Source organism: Callithrix jacchus, chromosome 15, assembly GCF_049354715.1.
Source record: "Callithrix jacchus isolate 240 chromosome 15, calJac240_pri, whole genome shotgun sequence".
Taxonomy (NCBI): Eukaryota; Metazoa; Chordata; class Mammalia; order Primates; family Cebidae; genus Callithrix; species Callithrix jacchus.
In genome coordinates, this window is record NC_133516.1 from 30,448,695 (window position 1) to 30,466,779 (window position 18,085).

General features: G+C 45.9%; 1 protein-coding gene across 9 annotated transcripts in view; it reads right to left on the minus strand.

The window, feature by feature from the left end:
- Positions 1-14,898, minus strand: part of SMARCC1 (SWI/SNF related BAF chromatin remodeling complex subunit C1) — a 187,391-nt gene extending 172,493 nt beyond the window's left edge. For 6 of the 9 annotated variants that reach the window (XM_078350733.1, XM_035275228.3, XM_035275230.3 and 3 more), the window contains exon 1: positions 14,600-14,898. In XM_078350733.1, the coding sequence (XP_078206859.1) occupies positions 14,600-14,797 (198 nt within the window). In that variant the 5' untranslated portion in view covers positions 14,798-14,898. Of the gene's footprint in view, positions 1-14,255; positions 14,450-14,599 lie in introns of those variants that run through there. The other 3 variants (XM_035275231.3, XM_078350734.1, XM_078350735.1) reach the window with 2 other exon arrangements.
- Positions 14,899-18,085: the final 3,187 nt, after the last annotated feature.

Sequence of the window (18,085 nt, forward strand, 5' to 3'; positions counted from 1 at the left end):
AGCAAACCTTTGAACTCCCATCCAACATTTCAAGGTTAATGTGGTATGTTTCTATTACAATAATATTTTTTAGATGAGTAGAGTATGGCCAAATTACATCAGCTGCAAAGTCTTCAATTATTATGCATAAGACAAAGGGAATACAATTTCTGCTGCTACAAATGAAACATGCAGAATGTAAAAAGGCAATCATTTACTTTTTCATTTTTGAAATGGGGTCTTCTTCCATCACTCAGCCTGGAATGCAGTGTAGTGATCGAAGCTTACTGCAGCCTAGACCTCTTGGGCTCAAGCAATCCTCCCGCTTTAGCCTCCCAAGTAGCTGGGACTACACTACAAGTGCGTGCCATCATGTTTGACTAATTTTTGTATTTTTTTTTTAAGAGATAGGGTCTTGCTATGTTGCCCGGGCTGGTCTTGCACTCCTGGGTTCAAGCGATCCTCCTACCTAGGCCTTACCAAAGTGCTGGGATTACAGGCCTTAGCCACAGCACCTTGCCAGGACAATCATTCTTAAATCTTATTATAGTCACAAAGGTATTACTTGTTGAGGTGCTCTGGCTTTCCACTGTAAAGAAAACAGGATGCAGTTAACTGCTAAGACTGATATTTTATTAAAACACTTTATTTCACAGGAAATCATTTACAACTGGGCAAAATCTAGTCAGCTGCCTGTTGCGTGGCCCAAAAACTAAAAATGATTTTTACACTTTTAAATGGTTGGGAGGGAAAATTTTTAAAAGACTATTTCATGACACATGAAAATTATATAAAATTCAAATGTCAGTGTCCATAAAGTTTTATCTAAGTACAACACATTCATTTACGTATCATTCATGGTTACTTTAATTTAATAGCGGAATTGAGTAATTGCAACTGAGACTGCACAGTCTACAAAGACTAAAATATTTACTAACTGGCCCTTTACAGACAAATCTTGCCTATCACTTTCCTAGACCATTCCATTTTTATGCTTCTAAAAAAGTACTTCTTTTTTTTTGAGGTGGAGTCTCACTCTGTTCCCCAGAATGGAGTGCACTGACGCGATCTTGGCTCACTACAACCTCCACCTCCAGGATTCAAGCAATTCTCCTGTCTCAGCCTCCTGAGTAGCTGAGACTACAAGTACATGCCACTGTGCCTGGCTAATTTTTATATTTTTAGTAGCGACACATCTTTCACCATGTTGGCCAGGCTGGTCTTAAACTCCTAACCTCATGATTTACCCGCCTCAACCTCCAAAAGTGCTGGGATTACAGGCATGAGCCACTGAGATGGCCAAAAAAGCTACTTCTTATATTAAAATTAGCTGGGTGTGGTGGCACACACCTATAGTCCCAGCTACTTGGGAGGCTGATGCAGGAGAATCGCTTGAACACAGGAGGTGGAGGCTGCAGTAAGCCAAGATCATGGCACTGTATTCCAGCCTAGGCGACACAGTGAGACTGTTTTTTTTAAAAAAAAAAAAAAAAAAAAAAAAGAATGTTCTGCAAAATTTATACAGCTGGGCGCGGTGGCTCACGCCTGTAATCCCAATACTTTGGGAGACTGAGGCAGGTGGATCACAAGGTCAGGAGATCGAGACCATTCTGGCCAACACGGTGAAACCCCGTCTCTACTAAAAATAGAAAAAAATAGCCAGGCATGGTGGCGCGTGCCTGTAGTCCCAGCTACTCAGGAGGCTGAAGCAGGAGAATCACTTGACCCCAGAAGGTGGAGGCTGCAGTGAGCCAAGATTGCACTACTGCACTCCAGCCTGGGGGAGAGAACGAGACTCTGTCTCAAAAAAAAAAAAAAAAAAAATTCTATATGGGGGTTACAGCCATAAAGTGACACACTTATACCAGATATGTATCAAACACTGGAGACAAGTTTCATGCAACTTACATGCTTAAAAAGCATACAAGATGTGAATTCTATTCTCAGGCTGGTACTGCTGTTACTTAATAAAAAAAAAAAACATCAAGGTATCAATTGTGGCCAGTCTCACCAGCTCACATCTGCAACCCCAACACTCCAGAAGGTTGAGGCAGGCAGATCACCTGAGATCAGGAGTTTGAGACCAGCTTGGCCAACATGGAGAAACCCCATCTCTACTAAAAATACAAAAAAAAAATTAGCCAGGCATGGTGGCAGGCTCCTGTAATCCCAGTTACTTGGGAGGCTGAGGCAGAGAATTGCTTGAACCCAGGAGGCAGAGGTTGCAGTGAGCTGAGATCACGCCATTGAACTCTAGCCTGGGAACAGAGCAAGATGCCATTTCAAAATAAATAAATAAATAAACAATTCTGTAAAAGTTTCTTTAAAAAGAAAATTTTTTTAAAAAAAAGATAAACAAAACTTCAAAAAATAGCCAGGTAGTGGCACATGCCTGTAATCCCAGCTACTAGGGAGGCTACAGCAGAAGAATCGCTTGAACCCAGGAGATGGAGGTTGAGGTCAGCCGAGCTCGTGTCACTGCATTCCAGCCTGGGCAACAGAGTGAGACTCCACCTCAAAAATAATAATAATAATAATATACAATTTGGTAAATAGTAAGTGATAACACAGTATCTTTTTTTAATGTTCTTTTAGGTTCAGGGATACATATGCAGGATATGTAGGTAATTCCATGTTTTGAGATTTGGTGTTATGATTATGTTGTCAGCCAGGTAATAAGCATAGTAACCAATACGTACTTTTTTTAATCCTCTCTCTCCTCCCATCCTCTACCCTCAAGCAGACCCCGGTGTCTTTTGTTTCCATCTTTTTTTTCAAGACCAAGCCTCACTTGGTCACCCACACTGGAGGTCAGTGGCAAGATCATGGCTCACTGCAACCTCAGCTTCCTAGGGCTCAGGTGATCCTCCTCTCACCTTAGCCTCCCAGGTTGCTGGGACTACACATGCACCACCATGCCTGGCTAATTTAGGGGTCTTTTTTTTTTTTTTTGTAGAGACAGGGTTTCACCATGTTGCTCAGGGTAGTCTCAAACTCCGGGGCACAAGCAATCTGCCAGCCCTGGCCTCTCAAAGTGCTAGAATTACAGGCATAAGCCATCACTCTCGGCCTAATTTTTACTTAAGAATAAACTTCACCCACAGCCAATATCATACTGAATGGGTAAAAACTGGAAGCATTCCCTTTGAAATCTGGCAATAGACAAGGATGCCCTCTCACCCCTCCTATTCAATATAGTATTGGAAGTTCTAGGCAGAGCAATCAGGCAAGAAAAAGAAACACAGGGTATTCAAGTAGGAAAGGAGGAAGTCAAATTGTCTCTATTTGCAGAGGACATGATTGTGTATCTAGAAGACCCCATCATCTCAGCCCAAAATCTCCTGAAACTGATAAGCAACTTGAGCAAAGTTTCAGGATACAAAATCAATGTGCAAAAATCACAAGCATTCCTATATACCAATAACAGACTTAAAGAAAGCCAAATCAAGAACAAACTGCCACTCACAATTGCTACAAAGAGAATAAAATACCTAGGAATACAACTAACAAAGAACGTAAAGGACCTCTTCAAGGAGAACTACAAACCACTGCTCAAGGAAATGAGAGGACACAAACAGATGGAGAAACATTCCATGCTTATGGTTAGGAAGAATCAGTATCGTGAAAATGGCCATACTGCCCAAAGTAATACATAGATTCAACACTATTCCCATCAAGCTACCAATGACCTTCTTCACAGAACTGGAAAAAACCACCTTAAACTTCATATGGAACCAAGAGAGCCCGCATAGCCAAGTCAATTCTAAGCAAAAAGAACAAAGCTGGAGGCATCATGCTACCTGACTTCAAACTATACTACAAGCCTAAAGTAATCAAATCAGCATGATAACTGGTACCAAAACAGAGATATAGACCAATGGAACAGAACAGAGGCCTTGGAGGCAATGCCACATATCTACAACCAACTGATCTTTGACAAACCTCACAAAAACAAGCAATGGGGAAAGGATTCCCTGTTTAATAAATGGTGTTGGGAAAACTGGCTAGCCATATGCAGAAAGCAGAAACTGGACCCCTTCCTGACACCTTACACTAAAATTAGCTCCAGATGGATTAAAGACTTAAACATAAGACCCAACGCCATAAAAACCCTAGAAGAAAATCTAGGCAAAACCATTCAGGACGTAGGCATAGGCAAGGACTTCATGACTAAAACACCAAAAGCATTGGCAACAAAAGCCAAAATAGACAGATGGGACCTAATCAAACTCCATAGCTTCTGCACAGCAAAAGAAACAATCATTAGAGTGAATTGGCAACCAACAGAATGGGAAAAAATTTGTACAATCTACCCATCTGACAAAGGGCTAATATCTAGAATCTACAAAGAACTAAAACAGTTTTATAAGAAAAAAACAAGCCCATTCAAAAGTGGGCGAAGGATATGAACAGACATTTTACAAAAGAAGACATATATGAGGCGAACAAACATGAAAAAATGCTCATCATCACTGGTCATTAGAGAAATGCAAATCAAAAGCACACTGAGATGCCAACTCATGCCAGTTAGAACGGCAATCATTAAAAAATCTGGAGACAACAGATGCTGGAGAGGATGTGGAGAAATAGGAACATTTTTACTCTGTTGGTGGGAGTGTAAATTAGTTCAGCCATTGTGGAAGACAGTGTGGCGATTCCTCAAGGACCTAGAAACAAAAATTTCATTTGACCCAGCAATCCCATTACTGGGTATATATCCAAACGATTATAAGTCGTTCTATTACAAGGACACATGCACACGAATGTTCATTGTAGCACTGTTTACAATAGCAAAGACCTGGAACCAACCCAAATGCCCATCAATGACAGATTGGACAGGGAAAATGTGGCACATATACACCGTGGAATACCATGCAGCCATAAAAAAATGATGAGTTTATGTCCTTTGTAGGGACATGGATGAACCTGGAAACCAGCATTCTCAGCAAACTGACAGAAGAACAGAAAATCAAACACTGCATGTTCTCACGCATAGGCAGGTGTTGAACAATAAGAACACATGGACACAGGGAGGGGAGCATCACACACCGTGGTCTGTGGTGGGGAACTAGGGAACGGACAGTTGGGGGTGGGGAGTTGGGGAGGGAACATGGGGAGAAATGCCAGATACAGGTGATGGGGAGGAAGGCAGCAAACCACTATGTACCTATGCAACAATCTTGCATGTTCTTCACATGTACCCCAACACCTCTAAAACGCAATAAAATTTACATATACATATATATATATATATATATATATATAAAAGAAAAAGAATAAACTTTGAGGCCAAGCGCAATTGCTCAAGCCTTTAATCCCAACACTTTGGGAGGCCAAGACAGGCGGATCAGCTGAGGTCAGGAGTTTGAGACCAGCCTGGCCAACATGGTGAAACCCTGACTCTACTAAAAATACAAAAAATAGCCAGGCGAGGTGGCATACACCTGTAATCGCAGTTACCAAGAGGCTGAGGCAGGAGAATCACTAAATCCCAGGGGGCAGAGGCTGCAGTGAGCCGAGATTGCACCACTACACTCAAGCCTGAGCAACAAAGCAAAACTCCATTTCGAAAAAATAAAAATAAATATAGTCAGGTGCAGTGGCTCATGCATGTAATCCCAGCAGTTTGGGAGGCTGAGGGGGGCAAATCACGAGGTCAGGGGTTCGAGACCAGCCTGGCCAACATGGTGAAACCATGTCTCTACTAAAAATACAAAATTTAGGTAGGCGTGGTGGCAGGCACCTGCAATCCCACCTACTCAGGAGGCAGAGGCAGGAGAATCGCTTGAACCCAGGATGCAGAGATTGCACTAAGCTGAGATCGTGCCACTGAACTCCAGCCTGGGCAACAGTGTGAGACTCCATCTCAAAAACTAAATAAACAAATAAAAATAAAAACCTTCGAGACAGACCTCTTATGTACCCAGAAAAATTAAAAACTAAAACTTCAGTCAGCTGGGTATGGTGGCTCATGTCTGTAACCCCAGCACTTTGGGAGGCCAAGACGGGTGGATCACCAGAGGTTGAGAATTCAAGACCAGCCTGATAGGCTGGGCACAGTGGCTCATGCCTGTAATCCAAGCACTTTGGAGGCCAAGGTGGGCAGATCACCTGAGGTCAGGAGTTCAAGACCAGCCTAACCAACATGGTGAAACCCCCTCCCCGGCCATCTTTAAAAAAAAAAAAAAAAAGACCAGCCTGATCAACATGGACAAACCCCATCTCTACTAAAAAAAATACAAAATTAGCCGGGCTTGGTGGCACATGCCTGTAATCCTAGACCCTCAGGAGGCTGAGGCAGGAGAATCACTTTAATCTGGTGGGCAGAGGTTGTGGTGAGCCTACACTGCACCACTGTACTCCAGCCTGGGCAACAAGAGCAAAACTACGTCTGGGGTAGTGGTGGGGGAGGGAACTTCTGCTGGGTGCAGTGACTCACGCCTATAATCTCAGCACTTTGGTAGGCCAAGGCGGACGGATCATTTGAGGTCAGCAGTTCAAGACCAGCCTGGCTAATATGATGAAACTCTGTCTTTACTAAAATACAAAAATTAGCCAGGCATGATGGTGCATGCCTATAGTCCCAGCTGTTTGGGAGGCTGAGGCAGGAGAATGGCTTGAACCCAGGAGGCGGAGGTTACAGTGAGCCGAGATCACACCACTGCACTGCAGCCTGGGTGACAGAGCAAGACTCCGTCTCAAAAAAAAAAAAAAAAAACTTCAAGTTTACCCTACAAAACTGACAAAATACATCGTACATATCCACAAGATTCATAATCTTTAATAACCACAAGTTTCCTAGAAGAGTCATATAAGGTACTGCACTTTTTTGTACATGGCAAAGCAAAACATAAAAAAATAACCGGCCGTGATTGGTGATTCAAGCCCATAATCCCAGAACTTGGGAGGTCAAGAGTTTGAGACCAGCCTGGCCAAAATGGCCAAACTCTTAACTCTACTAAAAAAACACAAAAACTAGCCAGGCAGAGTGGCACACACCAGTAATTCCAGCTACTCAGGAGGCTGAGGAAGGTGAATTGCTTGAAGCCAAGAGGCAGAGGCTGCAGCATGTCAAGATAGTGACACTGCACTCCAGCCTGGCTGAAAAAGTGAGACTATCTCAAATATAATAATAACCATAATCTTTATTTTTCAGATAACTAAACAACGCCAAACTCTACAGCTGAAAGGCAAAGTCCTTGGGAAAGGCTGTTCACATGGAACCAAAATCAACTTTTCAGGGAAGTATTTTTGTTTTAGGATGGAGTCTCATTCTGATGCCCGAGCTGGAGTGTAGTGGTGCGATCTCAGCTCACTGCAACCCCCACCTCCCTGGTTCAGGTGATTCTCCCACCTCAGCCTCCTGAGTAGCTAGGACTACAGGCATGTGCCACCATGACCAGCTAATTTTTATATTTTTAGTAGAGACAGGGTTTCACCATGCTGGCCAGGCTAGCTTCAAACTCCTGACCTCGTCGTCTGCTGATCTCAGCCTCCCAAAGTGCTGGGATTACAGGCATGAGCCACTGCGCACAGCTTTCAGGTAAATATTTTTAGTAACTACAGTGAATACAGGCCAGGTGCAGTGGCTTGTCTGTCTGTCTGTCTGTCTATCTATCTATCTATCTATCTATCCATCCATTTATAAGACAGTCTCGCTCTGTAGCCTAGGCTGGAGTGCAGTGGCATGATCTCAGCTCATTGCAGTTGCCACCTCCCAGATCAAGCGATTCTCCTGCCTCAGCCTCCTGAGTAGCTGGAATTACAGGCACCCATCACAACCCCTGGCTAATTTTTGTATTTTTAGTAGAGACCGGATTTCACCATGTTAGCCAGGTTGGTCTCCAACTCCTGACCTCAGGTGATCCACCCGCCTCAGCCTCTTAAAGTGCTGAGATTACAAGCATGAGTCACCATGCCCTGCCTTTTTTTTTTTCCCCCCACCCAGGATGGAGTGCAGAGGCATAATCTCGGCTCACTGCAACCTCTGCCTCCTGAATTCAACCAATTCTCCTGCCACCCTACCTGGCCAAGAAAAAAGGTTTTATATAACTATACTGAATGTAGCTTTGTATATGTCCTAAACTTCACCCAACATATTGAATGTGTAATTCAACATGTTCTATAATTCAGAATAAAAAAGGTTTCAGGTAGCTGGGCACGGTGGGCCATGCCTGTAATCACAGCACTTTGGGAGACAGAGGCGGGCAGATTACCTGAGGTCAGGAGTTCCAGAACAGCCTGGCCAACATGGTAAAACCCCAGCTCTACAAAAACTACAAAATTTATCTGGGCATGGTGGTTCACGCCTGTATTTCCAGCTACTCAAGAGGCTGAGGCAGGAGAATCAGTCGAACCTGGGAGATAGAGGTTGCGTGCAGTCAACCGAGATCATGCCACTGCACTCCAGGCTGGCAACAGAGCAAGACTTCACGTCAAAAACAGAAAAGAAAAAACTCAATCAAAATTATTACCATAGGTATTCTAAAGTCCAATTTTTCTTATTAATTTATCTATCTATTTATTTATCTTTGAGACAGAGTCTTGCTCTGTCAGCTAGACTGGGGTACAGTGGAGAGATCTGAGCTCACTGCAACCTCTGCCTCCCGGATTCAAGCAGTTCTCCTGCCTAAGCCTCCCAAGTAGCTGGGATTACAGGTGCCCGCCACCACATCCAGCTAAAGTTTTATATTTAGTAGAGACAGGGTTTCACAATGTTGACCAGGCTGGTCTCAAATTCCTAACCTCCTGCCTCAGCCTCCAAAAGTAGCTGGGATTACAGGCGCTCACCACCACACCCACCTAATTTTTGTATTTTTAGTAGAGACAGCATTTTGCCATATTGGCCAGGCTGTTATTGAGCTCCTGTCCTCAAGTCATCTACCGGCCCTGGCCTCCCAAAGCGCTGACATTACCCGAATGAACCACCACGCCTGCCCTTGAGTCCAATTTTTTTTTTGAGACAGAGACTGACTCTGTCGCCAGGCTGGAGTGCAGTGGCACGATCTCAGCTCACTACAACCTCCACCTCCTGGGTTCAAGTGATTCTCCCACCTCAGCTTCCTGAATAGCTGGGGCTACAGTTGTGTACCACCACAACTGGTTAATTTTTGTATTTTTAGTACAGATGAGGTTTCACCAGGTTGGCCAGGCTGGTCTTCAACTCCTCACCTCAGGTGATCCACCCACCTAGGTCTCCCAAAGTGCTGCAATTACAGACATGAGCCACCTCGTCCAGCCTGAGTACAGTTTCTAATAAACTATAAAATATTTAATGCTGGTTAGATTTTTTTTTTTTCCAAATCATCTCGTCAAACTACCAATCATGAAAATTCATGTAGGCCAGGCATGGTAGCTCACACCTGTAATCTCAGTACTTTTCCAGGCCAAGGCTGGGGGATCACCTGAGGCCAGAATTCAAGACCAGTCTGGCCAACATGGTGAAACTCTAGCTCTTCTAAAAATACAAAAATTAGCAGGGTGTGGTGGCAGGTGCCTATAATCCCAGCTACTCAAGAGGTTGGGGCAGGAGAATTGCTTGAACATGGGAGGCCAGGATTGGGCCACTGCACTCCAGCCTGGGAAAAGGAGCAAGACTCCAACTCAAAAAAAGAAAAAAAAGGCCAGGCGTGGCTCGGCGCGGTGGCTCAAGCCTGTAATCCCAGCACTTTGGGAGGCCGAGGCGGGTGGATCACGAGGTCAACAGATCGAGACCATCCTGGTCAAAATGGTGAAACACCGTCTCTACTAAAAATTACAAAAAATTAGCTGGGCATGGTGGCACGTGCCTGTAATCCCAGCTACTCAGGAGGCTGAGGCAGGAGAATTGCCTGAACCCAGGAGGCGGAGGTTGCGGTGAGCCGAGATCGCGCCATTGCACTCCAGCCTGGGTAACAAGAGCGAAACTCCGTCTCAAAAAAAAAAAAGGCCAGGCGTGGTGGCTCACACCTGTAATTCCAGCACTTTGGGAGGCCAAGGTGGATGGATTACCTGAAGTCAGGAATTCGAGACCAGCCTGGCCAACATGGTAAAACCCCATCTCAACTAAAAATACAAAAATCAGCAGGGTGTAGTGGCACAAACCTGTAATCCCAGCTACTCACAAGGCTGAGGCAGGAGAATCGGCTTGAACCTGGGAGGCAGAGGTTGCAGTGAGCTGAAATCGCACCATTGCACTCCAGTCTGGGTAACAGAGTGAGACTTCGTCTCGAAACAAAAATAAAAAAATAAAAATTAGCCAGGCCTGGTGGCACATGCCTGTAGTCCCAGCTACTCGGAAGGCTGAGGCAGGAGAATCGCTTGAACCCAGGAAGCGGAGGTTGCAGTGAGCTGAGATAGCACCATTGCACTCCAGCCTGGGTTACAGAGAGAGACTCCATCTCAAAAAAAAAAAAAAAAAAAAAAAAAATCCTAGGCCGGGCACTGTGGCTCAGACCTGTAATCCTAGCACTTTGGGAGGCCGAGGTGAGTGGATCACCTGAGGTCAGGAGTTCAAGACCAGCCTGGCCATCATGGTGAAACCCCATCTTTAAATTAAAAAAAAAAAAAAAAAGGCCAGGTGCGGTGGCTCAAGTCTGTAATCCCAGCACTTTGGGAGGCCGAGGCGGGTGGAACACGAGGTCAAGAGATCAAGACCATCCTGGTCAACTTGGTGAAACCCCGTCTCTACTAAAAATACAAAAAAAAATTAGCTGGACATGGTGGTGCGTGCCTGTAATCCCAGCTACTCAGGAGGCTGAGGCAGGAGAATTGCCTGAACCCAGGAGGCGGAGGTTGCAGTGAGCCGAGATCGCGCCACTGCACTCCAGCCTGGGTAACAAGAGCGAAACTCCATCTCAAAAAAAAAAAAAAGAAAAGAAAAGAAAAGAAAAACCACTGACTCCTAATTAATAAATTTTAATGTCATAAACAATCTGTTGGTGTTTTTGGTTTTGTTTTTTATTTCAGACAAGGCTCACTCTGTTGCCCAGGCTGGAATGCAGTGGCACCAACACAGTTCACTGTAGCCTCAACCTCTTAAAAGCTCAAGTGATCCTCCAAGGATCCTGCCTTAGCCAAGAAGCTGAGACTATACGTGCATGCCACCACAATTTTTTTTTTTTTTTTTCCCCCCCAGAGACGGTGTCTTATTATGTTGCCCAGGCTAGTCTCAAACTCCTGGGCTCAAATGAATCTCCCACCTGGAATTCCCAAAGTGCTGGGATTACAGACGTGAGCCACTGAACCCAATCCAATTAATCTTTGGATCAAAAAAAGTCTACCATCATTTTATTTAAGAAAACAAAAATTTATTAGTCCCAAAATATTTCAAGTAAGAGTCAGTGCAGGCCGAGTGTGGTGGCTCAAACCTGTAATCCCTGCACTTTGGGAGGTTGAGGCAGATGGACTGCTTGAGCCCAGTTCAACCAGCTTAAGAAACACTGCAAAACCCTACCTCTATTGATAATACAAAAAATTAACCAGGTATGGTTGTTCCTGTCTGCAGTCCCAGTTACTCAGGAGGTTGAGGTGGGAGAATCACCTGAGTCCAGGAGGTTAAGGCTGCAATGTACTAGGATCTCAGCACTGCACTCCAGCCTGGGCAAGAGAGTGAGACCCTGTCTCAAAAAAAGAAAAAAGAAAAGAAAAGTTCCTAAATCCGGACTCTCAGATACCTTTCATTTGAGAAAGAAGGTAAGCCGGGCACCGTGGCTCATGCCTGTAATCCCAGCACTTTGGGAGGCCAAGGCAGGCGGAACACAAGGTCAGGAGATCAAGACCATCCTGACCAACATGGCAAAACCCTGTCTCTACTAAAATACAAAAAAAAAAAAATTAGCTGGGTGTGGTGGTACATGCCGGTAGTCCCAGCTACTCAGAAGGTTGAGGCAGGAGAATTGCTCGAACCCAAGCAGAGGTTGCAGTGAGCCAAGATCGCACCACTGCACTCCAGCTCTGGCGACAGAGCAAGACTCTGTCTCAAAAAAAAAAAAAAAAAGAAGGTAAATAATATCTATCACCTAGAACTGCTGTGAGGATTTTAAGTGAGTTATGCTTTAAGTACCTGGCACATGGTAAATGCTCGGTTACTGAATGCATGAAGTGAATGCAAGAGTTTGAGGTTGCAGTGAGCTATGATCACACCACTGTACTTCAGCCTGGGCAAGAGAAAGACCTTGTCTCAAAAAAAATAAAGTAAATTAAAAATGAATCAAAAAATGACACTACCAAAGTCATGTTTACTGAGACTGAAACTGTAACTGCTCTGAAAATGCAGCAGTATTAAATCCAATAGAACCAATCTTTTGGTTTTTAACCAAATAGAAATGCATTGTGTAGAAAAGAATCAAAGAACCTTCTGATGGTATTTTCACCACTTTAACAGTAACACCCAGAGACTGAAAAGATTCTGGCTGTCAAGCCTAAGGTATACATGATTCTGAATCTGAGTAGACCCTAAAAATACTCTCTGGCTTTACAAGTTCAGAGAGGTCAAAGGTAACTTTGTCTATAAAGTCTCAGGTACAGTGAGTCAACATTACCCAGGTGGTCTCAATACTGCCAAGCAATTCCTCAAACTGCTTTGTAGCCACTTCCCTACCCGCCCAAACAAATGCCTGAAGGATTATCCATGGCTAAAGCTTCTTGTAGTTGGTCCCAAACTGATGCACACTGAAGAGTCTGGAGAGGTAGAAATTACTGAAATTTGCCTTTTTCTACTCTGTTCCTTGATATTCAAAGGAATATGCCTCTAGATTACTTTTCTTTGTTAAATCTCCACTGAATTTAAGACCCAAGCACATTCACCTGTGTGCTTCAATTAAAAAAAATAAAAGACCCAAAGCTTAGATGAGAAAAAAAAAAAAAAAGACCCAAAGCATTGGCTAAAAGGAAAACATATTCAATTCCATTAGCCACTTCTAGAAGCTCTATTACCCACATTTAAAAAGTGACCAATTTATCACTGTTTAAGAAAGGGCAATATTCTTAAAAATGTACAGTCTAAATATAACTTCAGAGGGAGGGGAAATCTAAGCACCTAAAAATACAATTATTGTCTCTCACTTCCTCAAACTTCAGATAAGAAATGTAATTTTTCTAGCTAACCTTCAAGAAAGAAAAGAGAAAGAGAAAGGAGCGTGGGAGGAGAGAGAAAGGAGGGAGGGAGGGAGGGTCGGTCATTCCTTTTTTTTTTTTTTTTTTTTTGTTCTTGTTTTTGAGGGGGACAGAGTCTCACTGTATTACCCAGGCTGGAGTGCAATGGCGCCATCTCGGCTCACTGCAGCCTCTGCCTTCTGTCTTCAAGAGATTCTCCTTCCTCAGCTTCCCAAATCGCTGGGACTACAGGCATGTGCCGCCACACCCAGCTAATTTAGCATTTTTTCTGGAAAGACGGGGCTTCACCTTGTTGGCCAGGCTGGTCTCGAACTCCCGACCTCAAAATCCGCCCACCTCGGCCTCCCAAACCGTGCCTGGCCAGAAATGGTCACTTCTGAATAAACCACGTGTAATGCCAAAGGAACCCAAGATCCCTGCCCATGCCTAATAACTGCCCAACACCGACAGGCTTCACTGAGCTCTAGAGGCCAAATAAATAGGTTCCTAAACCAGTTTATCTTTTCATTCATTCAACAAATATTTACTAAGCAGCTATTCAGGGTAAGGCAGTAAGTATCAGCGACGTTCCCAGATACACTGCAGTGAACAAAGCCTTTGCTTTAGTGCTATGATCCTCAATGGGGAAAAGTACAGAACTGAAGAGGGTGCTGGGAAAATTTCAGAGGCTGGAGGAGGCTTTTTGGCTACCTGCTTCATTACACCCTTTAAGGGACTCTTCCTGAATATTTACACAAAGGGGAAATTTTTAAAAAAGCATTTCTTATAAACAAGGGATTAAGTCAAAACTTTGAAAACTACTGACTCGGCGGAACTTCCATTCTAAAGGTAGGAGAAATAAGTAAATGAATAATTGATTTCAAAATCTGGTAAACATTACAAAGAAAAAAAGGTAACATAAGGAAAGTGCTCTAATAAAAACTGGGTTCTCGGGAAAGGCCTCCCTGAAGAACCCCTTAAGTACAATGAACATTAACTCTCACACCACACCGAACCAGAAGTATAATCAGGTAAAAACCGTTGTTTAATAGAAGTTCACATCCATCCTATATAATTCATATTAACCTGTTAGTAATTAACGAATATAGTCATCCCAGTTTAGTTGTTTAGGAAATCAACAACAGGTAGCAAACCCCCTCGAGGCTTTGAATACTCTCTATAACAAAACTTAAAGCTTTTACCACGCTTGCTCAGTCTTTAGGGATCATTGTTCAGACACCTAAGGCAGCTGACGAAAGAAAGTCACACTCTCCCAGTGGCTAAGCTCGACCTGCTCTGGCACACGAGAATGAGCAAGGGCTTTCTCCAGGAATGCGTGGGTTCAGAGGAGCGAGCCACGAACCCGTCAAGCCCCGGGCGCTCGGGCGCCGAAAGCGGACGGCGGGGGCGTGGCGGGCCCAGCGCCTGCCTTTGTTGTCCCTCGTGGCGCGCGGAGGGGGAGGGGCGGCCCGGGGCCCGCGAGGCCAGCTGCCGCCTCCCGCCCCAGTCGCGTGGTCTGTCGGCCCCCGCGAGCGCGCGAACCCACCTTCTTGTAGTGCTTGCCCAGCCATACCCGCACTGAATCCAGCTGAGACACCGTCTCCGGGCTCTCCCAAAACTTGGTGGCCGGGCCCCCGTCCTTCCGCCGATAAACGGCCAGGCCTGCTGCTACCGCAGCAGCACCCGAGCCCGTGGAGCCTACTGCTGCCCCTGGGCCGCCACCGCCGCCCGCTACTGCAGCCATCGTCGCCGCCTGTCGCCCTCACCGCCTGGCCCACCCCGACCCTTGCGGTGCTTCCCGTTCGCTCCCGCGCGCCCTTGCGCGCGTAGCCGCCACCGCCGCCTGCCGGCCCCGCCCAGCCAACCCCCTTCCGGCGCGGACGCCCGGCCCCGCCCCATCTCCGGACTGGCGCCGTATCCGTCGCGAGCCCGCCCACACGCATGCGCAGCTATTCTGCGGCCCTGCAACGATTTCCAGTCGCCTCTTCCGCCAGCCTCCGTAGGCTGTGGACGTTCTCGCTTACTGAGCGCGGGTCTTTGAGCTCCTTGCTCTTCTCTCGCTACAGACGTCCAATCATGATGCGGTCAGCAACCGCAGGTGGGTTCTGTGTCATCGCCTGCTCTGCTGGACAGAAAAGGCCTGGTACGAGAAGTGCCGAGAGGAAAGCCTGTCTAGGGTATCCAGTGCTGGCCGAGGACCCTGCGCGCGGACTGGGACTGCGCTGGGCTCAGCTTTCCGGCAGACCCTCCACCCGGAGCGGTCCCGCGGCATTTTGCACAGCCATCTGGGATGCCCATGCCTGAACTTAATGGCTTCACAGACCTTCCCCTCCCTCATGGCTCCAGCCACAGCGGCTCATTCCTGCCCCAGGGGCCCTGGCACCGGCTGTTTCCGAGACTTCCAACAGGTCTTCCCTTCTGATTTTCACTTAAGAGACGCATTCAAATTCACTGCTTCAAAGCACTTCAGAAAGTCGTCAGATCTTAAAATCTTGAATAACTATTCTCAACCACACATTTTCTCGTAGCGCTCACCACGATCCGGTGTTTCTAGTTTCTCACCTTCCACATAAATTACATGAGAACCTAATCTTGACTTGTTCACAGGTGTAACCTGAACACCTGGGACAAGGAATAAGATGTACAGTAAATACTTGATGAATTAATGAATGGCCCACATAGAAGCAGAATGATTATTAATTATTAACAAGGTATGAGGCTGGGCACGCTGGCTCAAGCCTGTACTCCCAGCACTTTGGGAGGCCGAGGCCGGCGGATCAGCTGAGGTCAGTAGTTCGAGAGCAACCTAACCAACATGGAGGAAACCCCGTCTCTACTAAAAATACAAAATTAGCCGGGCATCGTTGTGGGCTCCTGTAATCCCAGCTACTAGGGAGGCCGAGGCAGGAGAATCGTTTGAATCCGGGAGGCAGAGATTATGATGAGCCGAGATCGCGCCATTGCACTCCAGCCTGGGCAAAGCGAAACTCCGTCTCAAATAATTAATAAATAAATAAATAAATAAATAAAACAAGATATGATTGGCCAGGCACGGAGCATTTTGGGAGGCTGAGACGGGAGGATTGCTTGAGCCCAAAAGCTCTAGACCACCACCCCCTCCTGCCTCTACAAAAAATAAAAATATCAGCTGGGCGTGGTGGTGCAAGCCTGTGGTCCTAGCCTCTTGGAAGTCTGAGTAGGGAAAATCACTTGAACTGGGGAGATCAAGACTGCAGTGACCTATAATCAAGCCGCTCCACTGCAGCCTGGGCAACAGAGCGAGACCCTGTTTCAGAGAAATAAAAAGTATAATTGGCCATAATGGAGTTGTGAACATAATGCTATATGATCTCAGAGAAGTAGTAACTAATTGCTTGTAAGAAAGTGAGTAACTGCTGTTAGTTTTTGAGACCCTTGAAAATGAGGGCATGTACATATTATCAGGATCTCCTAAGGACTGTGTTATGGACAGTAATACATATTAAAAATAAATAAAATGAATAGAATGTGATCAGGAGGGCCAGGCATGGTGGCTCACACGTGTAATCCCAGTACTTTGGGAAACCGAGGGTGGGTGGATCACAAGGTCAGGAGTTCGAGGCCGGGCGCGGTGGCTCAAGCCTGTACTCCCAGCACTTTGGGAGGCCGAGGCGGGTGGATCACGAGGTCAAGAGATCGGGACCATCCTGGTCAATATGGTGAAACCCCGTCTCTACTAAAAATACAAAAAATTAGCTGGGCATGGTGGTGCATGCCTGTAATCCCAGCTACTCTGGAGGCCGAGGCAGGAGAATTGCCTGAATCCAGGAGGCGGAGGTTGTGGTGAGCCGAGATTGCGCCATTGCACTCCAGCCTGGGTAACAAGAGCAAAACTCCATCTCAAAAAAAAAAGAGTTCAAAACCAGCCTGACCAACATGGTGAAACCCAGTCTCTACTAAAAGTACAAAAATTAGCCAGGCGTGGTGGCAGGCACCTGTAATCCTAGCTACTCAGGAGGCTGAGGCAGGAGAATCGCTTGAACCTGGGAGTCAGAGGTTGCAGTGAGCCGAGATTGTGCCACTGCACTCCAGCCTAGGCAACAAAGCAAGACTCTATCTCAAGAAAAAATAATGATCAGGGAGTGCTGTGGTTTGAATGTGTACCCAGAGTTTATGTATTGCAAAAGTAATCCCCAATGCAACAGTGTTGAGAGGTGCGAACTTCGAAAAGGTGATTAGGCTCAGGCGCCATGGCTCACACCTGTAATCCTAGCACTTTGGAAGGCCAAGGTGGGTGGATCATGAGGTCAGGGTATCAGACCATCCTGGCCATGGTGAAACCCTGTCTCTACTAAAATACAAAAAATTAGCTGGGCGTGGTGGTGCGTGCCTGTAGTCACAGCTACTCAGGAGGCTGAGGCAGGGGAATCACTTGAATCTGGGAGACAGAGGTTGCAGTGAGCCGAGATCATGCTGCTGCACTCCAGCCTGGCAAAAGAGCCAGACTCTCTCTCAAAAAATAAAAAATAAAAAGGTGATTGGGTAATGGCCTGATCTGGTGGCTCAGGCCTGTAATCCCAGCACTTTGGGAGGTGGAGGCAGGTGGATTGCTTGAGGTCAGGAGTTAGAGACCAGCCCAGCCAACATGGTGATACCCCATCTCTATTTAAAATTTTAAAAAATTAGCTGGGCATGGTGGCACAGGCCTGTAATCCCAGCTTCTTGGGAGGTTGAGGCAGGAGAACCATTTGAACCTGGAAGGCAGAGGTTGCAATGAGTGGAAATTGTCCCACTGCACTCTAGGCTGGATGACAGTGAGACTCCATATCAAAAAAAAACAAAAAACTGGGCATGGTGGCTCACGCCTGTAATCCCAGCTCTCAGAGAGGCAGAGGTGGGAGGATAGCTTGAGCCCAGAAGTTCAAGACCTGCCTGGGCAATACAGCTAGACTCCGTTCTCCACAAAAAGGAAAAAAAGAGGTCGGGCCTGGTGGCTCACACCTGTAATCTCAGCACTTTGGGAGGCTGGGGTGGGTGGATCACCTGAGGTCAG